The sequence below is a fragment of the Amphiura filiformis genome, chromosome 11 (assembly GCF_039555335.1).
Source record: "Amphiura filiformis chromosome 11, Afil_fr2py, whole genome shotgun sequence".
NCBI lineage: Eukaryota > Metazoa > Echinodermata > Ophiuroidea > Amphilepidida > Amphiuridae > Amphiura > Amphiura filiformis.
In genome coordinates this window covers 47,166,712-47,178,609 of record NC_092638.1, presented here as the reverse complement: position 1 = coordinate 47,178,609, position 11,898 = coordinate 47,166,712, and the positions used below count along the sequence as shown (strand labels likewise).

The window sequence follows — 11,898 nt, the reverse complement described above, 5'->3', positions numbered from 1 at the left end:
TCTTATCGCAAGAAGTAATAGTTCATCTCATTGGTTTCGTTCTTTGCTGGCGATTGTAGTCATAACTGTAATCTAATCATCCGCTATCCACCCACATATTTTGGTCAAGTTAACATAAAATGTGAATCGTTTCAAATCTACGTCAACCAGCGGTCTGATAACAGCAAACAAGCAAAATGGGAAACGCGTGTTTTAGCGATTTCAAATCAGAATTTCCACCCGACTACATTGTATACGTAAAAACCGGCGACAGAAAAGGAGCTGGGACAAGCTCAAGTGTCTTCATTGCGCTGTACAACGCTGCTGGCACCAAATCACCAGAAATTAAACATGAGTGTCATTGTTTGGATGAATTCAAAGCTGGAACTATGAAGAGTTTCCCCGTCGATAATTTGACTGATTTTGGAAAAGTGATGAAAATTGAGATTGGAATAGAAAAGGGCAATGAGTGGTATGTGGAGCGGATTGAAATAGAGAATGCTACATCCAAGGAGAAGGGTATCTTTCCTGTTCATAGATGGATCAAGGCTGAAAAGAAGGTACGTCATTAAGCACCTTTTTTAAAAGTTAAATTGTCTACAAGTTTCCAGAAAGTATGGAGAATAAAGCCAAAAAAGGTTTGTCTCTCATACTCGCGCGTAAGTATGTGAAAGCCACCATAACGGTGGCCCTTTTACAGGCTTTTTCTAGTTATTAAAAAACGGCAAAATACAAGAAAAAGTGGGCTACAAATACACCCCCACAAACACCAAATCCCGCGTAGCACCCAGCTTAAATCATAGCACCTAGCTTTTTGCAAATCTTTCCTTATTTTTGTTTTGGCCCAAGGTCCATTGTAGGCAATTAATTGATTAATAAAATTAAAACGTAATTAAAAGAGAACACGTGATTGGTTCTTAATAATGATTATCGTTTTGTACAGCATGAATGGAAATTCTCATGCTTCTACAAGAAAGTACATAATGGTTCCCAGTTTGTGAGCTTAGCAGCTCTACTTAGGCGTGCTATTTCAAATTACAACCATAATTAATTTTACTTCACATTTTTATGCCTTTTCAATGTTTTTTAAAGGTTTTTAAATGTTTTTCAAATTTTGTGTTTTGTAATATTTTTAAAAACATTTGAGGAAAATGCTTGATCCGTTCTACTCCTCCGAGTCTGCAAATCTGCGAAGATCGAAAACAAAATACAATAATTATTTACTACATGCGCAAATAATTTTGCAATACAATTTTTAATCGTTAAAAAGACGCCGCGTGATACGTGGCAAATTAACTATAAAATCAAATACGTACGGAATGACAAACACTGGTAGTATATAGGGCCATACGCCCAATGATAAAATAAAATTTCATTATAGCAATTAGATACATTTTCAGCAAAGTACTTTTGTGCCAGAATCTGCAAGCATTAAATTAACATAGCATATGCTGCTTAAAAATATCATTGTACTACTCTACACAAATTAAATATTCCGCTATTAATTAACGGTAGCGTACCCAGGGGGTGCACAAGGTGCACAGTGATAGTGCAAAGGCTCTCAAAATTTTGAAGATCAGAACGGGCTCGAAAACAAATGTAGTGGTGGTGGAAATAGAAAATGAAATAACTGATTTGTGGTGGGGTGTGCATTCCCTGGTCTGCGTAATTTTGGCCCGATATGTTCAGTAGGGTGGAGTTTTGAAAAAACAAATAACAATTAGATAATATATTTGGATAATTTAAAATATAAAAACTTTCTTACACGTGAGCTGTCGTCGTGCCACCACCCCAATAACGGTCCGGGCATGTTGCCATTTAAGTTGGTACATGTGCTACTGTCTGTCGGAATCAGCAGTATAAGGTAGCCAAATATACCAAATTTCATAGTTCTTTTGGTGTGCTTGTGAATATAATAGCATCTCGACGTGCGTTTTGGTGCCACGGACCACCCAAATAAGTGTCCAGGCAGGCTTTCATCCATTTTCGGACACTTGTTATTTACAATTGGTACAAGCTACACTGTCTGTGATTACATCTGTGGAATCAGCAGTATAAGGTAGCCATATAATCCAAATTTTATTCTTCTAGGGGGTGTACATATTAACATCCCAACATGCGCTTTCGTTTTTAATTTTTATAGCGACTGTAAAGTCTCACTATTTTGGTCATTTCTTTGCGGGATTCTTTTTCGGGGATAGCAGGCCCGTACACAGAGGGGAGGGGGGGTGGAGTGTAGAAGCACACCCACATTTGTAGAAATATACCAAAAAAGTCCCAACAAATGCCAGTTTTCGAGCGTAGCTAGCAACAAAAAATCTGGTCAAAAAGTGTCCAAAATTTGTGAAGAAAGTCCACTTTCCAGTGTCCTGGAAAATGGTCCACTTTTTCCAAATCCGCACCCCAAACCAAACCAATCCTGCTTACGGGCCTGGGTGATGGTAAGGTAACCTTTATCCGGATCAGGATTGTTAACATGCCGTGACGGATTTGGCGTTTGTCCTATGAACTCATCTAGACCGTTGTCATAATAATATACGGTTGTGACAAGACCATTTAAACAATTACCGTCGTTTTATCTCTTCAGTTTCTGTTTCCGTATCCGTATCTGTTTTTGTAAGTCATTGTTATTCTGAAGTGGTAGCCTCCCAGGTGTGACCAATCTTTTATTCTAGCCTTTTGTTAGTTACTAATAATTTGAAGCTTGTGAATTTCAGTTTTCGTTTTGGTAAGTTATGTTAATTTTGACATAAACCCTGAGATGAGAGGTTGGGTGCTAATCTAGACAAAAGAAGAGTCTACATTTTACGGTCCTAAATTCGTGGTAAATTGTACGGCTTCAATTGATTTGTGTTTGGTGTATATGCACTTACGCCTAGGTGTAAGTGGCTTCGTAAAAAAGTCTTGCATTGAAATATATACTAACCATGTTGCCAGGTTATAAGCAAAAATCTTTCATATTGGCGATGAAATGAGCGTCTGAAATAGCCAAATGTGACGTGTCATGTCAAAAGGAGACACTTTTGGGCAGGATCGTAAATACAGAAATAGCCAAAAATCTGCCCGGTGTGATTTTTTTCACAATTTGGGTTTATTGCGAATTTGTGATGTTATTAATGTTAATAATATTGTCTGATAGTTTCAGACCGGAATATAACTGGCATCTTGTATTTTTGAGACATTTTTCAAGGTAATTCCTACTCTCAAAACTGTCAATAATATTTTTACAGGCCGATATCTCAATTTCCAATATCATAACTAACGAACTCAATATCTTCGCTTAGGAATGTCCGATTTTATTGGGGAAAACGGCTTGCGGGGAAAAATATCTCTATATGTAAAAACCTCAAAATTGATAACCTGCCCAAAAGTGTCTCCTTTTGACATGAAACGTCACAAATATCTCCCATTTTTTTGCAGAGCTTATTTTCAGTCATGGATCAAACTGATAAATTTCGCAAGGGAGGGGAGGGAGGGATACTTGAGACTGAACAAGAGAGAGTGGGAAAGACTAGAAAGAGAAGAACTCGAGAGGATATAGAAGGGGCCGGGGAGAGAGTGGGGATACTGATGATTCGGAGGGGGGAGGAGGAAGCAGAATGGTGCGACCTGCTCAAAAGCGGACCTTTAGTGATTTAAGGGCTTATTTTCAACGTTTTTACGGAAAAAGGTGGACCTTTTCATTCGGATTGGAATTTTGTCATAATAATGTGAATCAATTTAACAGTGTCAAAGACGAGAGGGCGATAGACCATTAAAAACACCGGTGTTAACACCGGTGTTTCATAATCTTGTCTCTCCAGCCTTTATTGACACAGGCATACACCTCTATTGAAATAAGCTGATTGGTACTTCACAGTTAACATTGAAGTCAGATTATAGTAAATTTACTCAAAGCCTTAATGTACGATCTTTTTTCAGAATTTACCTTTATTTTTTTCAAAGCCGATTTTTTGGCATATTTGTAATACTTACACATGTTCTAACTTAATTCTATGAGCAAAGTGTCAAATTCGCCCTATTTGTAGTAAAACGGATGATTTTCTGTTGGTCCGACATAAAATCATATTTTTTTAAGGCCCGGTCACACTATGACGGACGATAAGGTGACGAACGTGAAAATCACAAAATGTTGACGGCAAATCGACGACAAAAAGAGGAAAAACAAGATTCGCTGACGAGTGGGAACGACCTTCAGCGACAACACGACGGCAGGGGACGAAAGGCTGCGGCAGGAAACGGAGACTTGCGACCAAAACCGGACGTTGTCTGGGCGGCGAGTGACGATGTCTCGACGGAGCCCGACAACAAGCAACGAGGTCGGACGGCTGGCAGCGGATTTGCTTGCGGCAAGGAACGGCAGCTGACGGTGGATTGCGGCGATGATGACGTGACTCAGCGGCCGACATCAAAGCCTGTGTGTGTGCGTGTCGTAAAGTCCACTTTGGCGTTTCCACTCTTCACAACGTTCTGATCACCCACTCAAAAATATCAATATCAATGATAATCAAAAATATTAACATCAATATGAACAATAACCAAAATATTAAAATCAATATAAATAATAATCAAAACTATTAATATCTATATCAATAATAATCAAAAATATTAACATCAATATCAATAATAATCAAAAATATTACACATATCAATAATAATAAAAAATAGTAAAATTAATATCAATTACAATTAGTGTAGCTCTGACTTCCTCAGGACAAAGTACCTAAGAATGAGACATGTAGACAGCCTCTTGCCTACTGATGACTCTGAAAAGAGCCGTTGAAAAGACTGCCCCTTGTCAACAGAGAACAAGGAGATCTCGCCTATCTGCTAATATACATGTTTTTATGGCTCTGAAAAGAGCCGTTAACCAAAGACTGCCCCTTGTCTACAGAAACAAGCAGACCTCGCCTATCTGCTGATTTTAAAGGTTTGATGGCTCTGAAAAGAGCCGTTCACCGAAGACTGTCCCTTGTCTACAGAAACAAGTAGACCTCGCCTATCTGCTAAATTTAAAGGTTTGGTGGCTCTGGAAAGAGCCGTTCAATGAAGACTGCCCCTTGTCAAGGGCAGTCTTCAGTGAACGGATCTTTTCAGAGCCACCAAACCTGTATATTAGCAGATAGGCGAGATCTCCTTGTTCTCTGTTGACAAGGGGCAGTCTTCAGTCTTCAGTGAACGGCTCTTTTCAGAGTCATAAGTAGGCAAGGGGCTGTCTACATGTCTCATTCTTAGGTACTTTGTACTGAAGAAGTCAGAGCTACTCCTGACGAAAACTTGACACTTCTAAACTTGTCCGACGGCAACCCGCTAAAAACCCACCAATTGTTATGAATTCCCGTCGTAAAAGCCTATCCCACAATCAATATCAATAATAATCAAAAATATTACACCTATCAATAATTATTTAAAAAATAATATAAATATCAATAATAATCAAAATAGTAAAATAAAATAATGTCAATAATAATCTAAACTATTAATATCTATATCAATAATAATAAAAAATATTAACATCAATATCAATTATTATAATCAAAGATATTTTAATATTAAAATATCAACATCAATAATAATAAAAAATATTACACATATCAATAATAATATTAAAAAAAAATAAATATCAATAATAATCAAAATATTAAAATCAATATCAATAATAATCCAAACTATAATATCCATATCAATAATAATCAAAAATATTAATATCAATATAGGCCTATCAATAATGATCAAAAATATTATCATCAATATCAATAATAATCAAAAATGTTAATATCAGTATCAATAATAATCAAAAATATTAATATCAATATCAATAATAATAAAATATCAATATCAATAATTCAAAAATATTAACATCAATATCAATATCAATAATAATCAGAAATATTAATATTTTTGATTATTATCGATATTTCTTTTTATATGAACTTCAAAATTGCATAGTGCCGGACAGTCTATTGAAATCGAACTGACGTCAATAAAACGTCAAACATCGCACAAAAAGACTTGATTAGAATTTACCGTCACTCATCGTGAGTTGCCGTTAGTTGTCGCTGAGAATCCGTCAGCGACCGCAGACGGCCGAAATTATTCGGCGGGAAATTTTCAACATGTTGAAAATTTTGTGACGACAAAAAATAGTTGTGATTCCGTTCAAATTTCGTTGGAGACCGCAACCCTCATTTCTTTGACGTTTCCATACCGTAGGAAGCCGTCTCTAGTCGTTTTGAGGTCGTCACAATTTCGTTGGTAGTCGTTGTCAACGACCATAAAAAAGACTTGATTAATTTCTACAATCCTACAAATGCATATATCTATTTCATGAATCGCACAAAAAGTTTAAAATCGTTGACCATCGTTTAAAAATCGTAACCCATCGCAGACCACCGTTTCAATGCCGCAGGTACTCGCAAACGATACTCGCAAACAATATCCGTCACTCTCCGGACAAAATTTGCAAGTCACTGTCGCATCAAGATCGTTACAATTTCGTTGCTTGCCGCAACGTGTCGTCAGGGTTCGAGATGTGACGTCGCTTGCCGTTGTTTATTCGTCAATGGTCGTTGACAACGACTACCAACGAAATTGTGACGACCTCAAAACGACTAGAGACGGCTTCGCACGGTATGGAAACGTCAAATAAATGAGGGTTGCGGTCTCCAACGAAATTTGAACGGAATCACAACTACTTTTTGTCGTACGAATTCCCGACGAATAATTTCAGCCGTCTGCGGTCGCTGACGGATTCGTCAGCGACAACTAACGGCAACCCACGATGAGTGGCGGTAAATTCAAAATTGCAATTCGCAGCTTAACGTCGCTTGCCGTTCACCCCTATTCGTCATAGTGTGACCGGGCCTTTAACGAAATTGTGACGACCTCAAAACGACTAGAGACGGCTTCCCACGGTATGGAAACGTCAAAGAAATGAGGGTTGCGGTCTCCAACGAAATTTGAACGGAATCACAACTACTTTTTTGTCGTCACAAAATTTTCAACATGTTGAAAATTTCCCGACGAATAATTTCGGCCGTCTGCGGTCGCTGACGGATTCTCAGCGACAACTAACGGCAACTCACGATGAGTGACGGTAAATTCTAATCAAGTCTTTTGTGCGATGTTTGACGTTTTATTGACGTCAGTTCGATTTCAATAGACTACACGGCACGATGCAATTTTAAAGTATATATAAAAAGAAAATAATATCAATAATAATCAAAAATATTAATATTTCTGATTATTATTGATATTGATGATAGTATTTTTTATCATTATTGATATATTGATATTGATATAATAGTTTGGATTATTATTAATATTGATTTTCATATTTTGATTCCTATTGATATTTATATTAATTTTTTTGATTATTTTTGATATGTGTAAATATTTTTTATTATTATTGATATTGATATTAATATCTTTGATTATAATATGCCTCATTGATATTGATATTAATATCTTTGATTATAATAATTGATATTGATGTTAATATATTATTGATATAGATATTAAAAGTTTAGATTATTATTTATATTGATTTTACTATTTTTGATTATTATTGATATGTGTAATACTTTTGAATATTATTGATATGTGTAATATTTTTGATTATTATTGATATTGATGTTAATAATCCTGATTATTATTGATATAGATAATACTTTGGATTATTATTGATATTGATTTTACTATTTTTGATTATTGTTGATATTGATGTTAATATATTTGATTATTATTGATATTGATATTTTTTGAGTGGATGATCAGAACGTTGTGAAGAGTGGGAACGCCAAAGGGGACTATACGACCCGCACACACACAGGCTTTGATGTCGGCTGCTGAGTCACGTCATCATCACCGCAATCCACCGTCAGTTGCCGTTCCTTGCCGCAAGCAAATCCGCTGCCAGCCGTCTGACCTCGTTGCTTGTTGTCGGGCTCCGTCGAGACTTCGTCACTCATCGCCCAGACAACGTCCGGATTTGGTCGCTAGTCTCCGTTTCCTGCCGTATCCTCTCGTCCCTTGCCGTCGTGTTGTCGCTAAAGGTCGTTCCCACTCGTCACCGAATCTTGTTTTTGCTCTTTTTGTCGTCGCTTTGCCGTCAACATTTTGTGATTTTCACGTTCGTCACCTTTCGTTGCTTATCGTCCGTCACAGTGTGACCGGGCCTTTAGATTATGATTTTATGTCGGCCACGATTGCAAACCGTAGTCTCCTACAAAACTAGTTTGGTTACGCTCCTCCACATGTGGAGGGAGCGTAACTCTTAACTGGCCGCGTAGGAGACTAACTCTGAGGCCACACCACTCGCTGTCCTAATCCAAATAGTGCGAGATGTTTCGAGTGATAGAGGTGAAGTTTATGATGTTGTTTCTTTGCAAATTCCCAATGTTTTTCGCGTCCAAATGTATTGGGAATTTTCATAATGATTGCATATTATCATTTTGGAAGAAAAAAAGAAAAATCTAAAAATTTAAAAAGATCGTACATTAAGGCTTTAATCCCTTGCGTTTTTGTATCTGAACAATAGACTTACGGAAACTGAAAAGATAAAACGACCCTTACTGTCGTTTTTGTATCTGAACAATAGACTTACGGAAACTGAAAAGATAAAACGACGCTTACTGTCGTTTTATCTTTTATGTTTCGGGAGCTCTATTGTTCAGAAACGAAAACGCAAGGGATTAGGTGAGTTGATCTGTTCCTTGAATTCATTGTTAAGTTTGAAGTACCAATCCGCTTATTTCAATAGAGATGGATGTCTGATGTTAATAAAGACTGGATAAGACAAGATTATGGAACACCCACAGTGTGTGGAAGACCGGGGTTTTTAGTGGTCTAGCGCCCCTTTCGATGCTCAATGAATGACAAATAATATACATTTAAAATAGATTTGAGTCTGGCAATTTTGCCTGAAGCAATTATCGGATTACCAATTCCAATGAAAGAAATCCAATTAGTCATGATGCAGTCCTTTTCAGGACTTAAACCCCATTAAAAGCTATTAAACCAAGATAACACTCATTGAAAACAGCTCAATACTGATTAAATCAGATCTTCTCTGGTTGTGCACATGTGTCTGTTTTACATGTGCGGTATCGCAATGAGCTGGTATTATAGCTTCAGTTGGGTAACCGATTATAAAGGAAACGCAAGGAAACAATGGTATGTGGACCTTTGTTCACGAAATGAGACAATGGTCTGCTTTTTGTCAACCAGCATTCTTGAAAATGAGCAACATAATGATTGTTGACTTAACACGGTTTGGAAATAATTTCTTCATATTTTTTGGTGTTATCTGTCGTTTACATATCCTTCCTAAAACACCAAAGCAAAGTACGAATATTTCCAAACATCTAAATTAGCTAAAAATTTAGGACATGTTACAAAACTATATTTTCTAGAATTTTAGAAGAATACTTTTAATATTGGCCGGTTATTTTTCACACAGCGACGTTAACTAGGCAATGTACTATTACCTATAACATACACTAAAACACCAAAGTACGAATATTTCCAAACATATAAATTAGCTAAAAATTTAGGACATGTTACAAAACTATATTTTCTAGAATTTTAGAAGAATACTTTTAATATTGGCCGGTTATTTTTCACACAGCGACGTTAACTAGGCAAATCCCCATACTTCTAGCGTACGCTATTTGTAGAGGTCACGCGTCAATGGTAAGAGCACAGTGTATTGTGTATATGAAGACGGACAGTAACTGCAGTATGTTTTACTTCAACGCACTTCTTTGGTGTTGTATATTACCAAGTTTTCAGGTGTATTTGGGACGAAAATAATTCCCCGTTTCATCTCTACATAATCATATGACCGATTTTTGCGCGATTGCACGAACAAGTATACGTAATTCTTGGCAACACTGATTACTAGTGATTAATGTATATTTCTACGCTGGGCTATTTTCACGAGCCACTCCCGCCTAGGCTGAAGTACCTATACACCCAACGCAAGTCAATTGAAGCCGTACAATTTATCGCGAATTTACGACTGTAAAATTTAGACACTTCTTTTGTCTAGATTAGCATCAACCCTCTTATCTCACGTTTTGCATGTCAGAAATTAACATAACTCCCGAAACCGAAAGAGAAGTTATCTTCGTTCAACTTTTCTGTAGGCAACAAAAGACTTTTTCACACGTACCATGCTAACACTTGAGATCCAAAAACGAAAACTGAAACCGAAACAGAAACAGAAAAGATAAAACGACGGTTAGTATGTCTTTCATGAACACACGCTCTAGACCGTTGTGACAATTCTAGACCTTTGACACAATTATAGAGCATTATCTTTTTAATTTTATAGTTTTTGTCCATGATGAACACGCAAAGTATAACTTTGTCTAAATTCTAGACCATTATCATAATTAGTTTGTCGTTCATGAAGACGCACTTTAGACCTTTATCAAAGGTCTAGACCATTTTGACACCAATGGCCACCCATATTAACTATTCAAAAACATGATAAACAGATAAATATGAAATACATAGTGTTTAAGCGTATTCATGGTATCAGTTTCTTATTAATCTATTTACGCTATATAAAGTAAAAGCGCTTCAAACTTCTTTTTTTACTTTCCTATTTCTCGCTTCCTTTCGGATGATTTTTTTTCATTTTTAAACGTTGTCAATGTGAAATAGAAATAAAATCCTCTTATGTGTCTTTGTTTGTAACTTTATATATAAAGGTTCACTTTTACATTAAAGTCAAAAATCATATTTTTCATACCATTAAAGTGTCCATACCTGCATAACGCAAAATTACGAGCTATACTATTGAGGCAAATATAATATAAAATTGGAGACCATTTTTTCTTAAACTAAAACATTGATCATAAGATACTTTTTCGGTCAATCCTGAGATATATAAGTTGATGCAAACATCGTTACTGCGCTTCCCACTATGCACAGTAACGATGATCGGATTGATCGCTAACGATGTGCAAATGCGCAAAACACCAAAAATGTGAATTAAATTACCGTGAAGCTGCAGCAATTCGGATGTTAGAGCAGCATGAAAAAAATAAATGGGAATGATTCATCTTCAAGTGTATGTTTATCAATATCTCACCCACTAATTTTTCCAACAGATGAAACTGAAGATACATGACACCACGCTTCCTCAGGACGATGAGGATGCAGATCAGCGCAAAGCTGAACTTGAGGAAAAGAAGAAGGTCTACAAATTTAAGAGTCAGGAAGGGATGATGCCTGCTATAGAAGAATGCCCATCTGATGAAGAGTTCTCTCATGATTATCAGGTAAACAAGGTCAGCAGGTCAAATACTTTCATGCACGTTTATACATATATTCAAATGTTTGCCTTTTGAATTAAAACACTTCAAAGGTCATGTAGGGTGAGGTAATGATCATCAATTAACAATAACAGCTTTCTTTCTCTTTATTAATAACAATAAGTACTTCACGAATTCATCCAAATTGCCCAATATAATATTTATATCTTGGGGTGTTTTTTTTAGCTTTATATCCAGAAAATGAAATGGACCTTGTTTTTGGACAGAAAACTCACGGGGTTCACATCCACGAAATGGAAAAGTTTGGAGGACGTGAAGAATGTTTATACCGACATATTTCCAGAACCCACCGTAAGTGTGGTATATTTTATTTACACTATGTCGTTGCATCGTTTTTGCATAACAATAATTCCTTTCATTATAATCGTGTATATTATATATCTCCTTGTTAAGTTCAAATTTGATAAACGGAATAAAAAATATCTTTTTGTTAAAATCCACATGTGATCGGTATGTGAATTTAGTCGCCAGATCTGATGTGGAATACGTAATAGCTTACGGAAATATACACGTTATTAACTGGGAATTCATTAGTTCTTTAAAACGGCCTATAAGGAAAGACAGAGATAAAAAA

General features: G+C 36.3%; 1 protein-coding gene across 1 annotated transcript in view; it reads left to right on the top strand.

The window, feature by feature from the left end:
- Positions 1-219: 219 nt before the first annotated feature.
- Positions 220-11,898, top strand: part of LOC140164143 (allene oxide synthase-lipoxygenase protein-like) — a 30,357-nt gene continuing 18,678 nt past the window's right edge. The window contains exons 1-3 of the mRNA XM_072187387.1: positions 220-539; positions 11,100-11,270; positions 11,490-11,619. Of these exons, the coding sequence (XP_072043488.1) occupies positions 369-539; positions 11,100-11,270; positions 11,490-11,619 (472 nt within the window). The 5' untranslated portion in view covers positions 220-368. The remainder of the gene's footprint in view (positions 540-11,099; positions 11,271-11,489; positions 11,620-11,898) is intronic.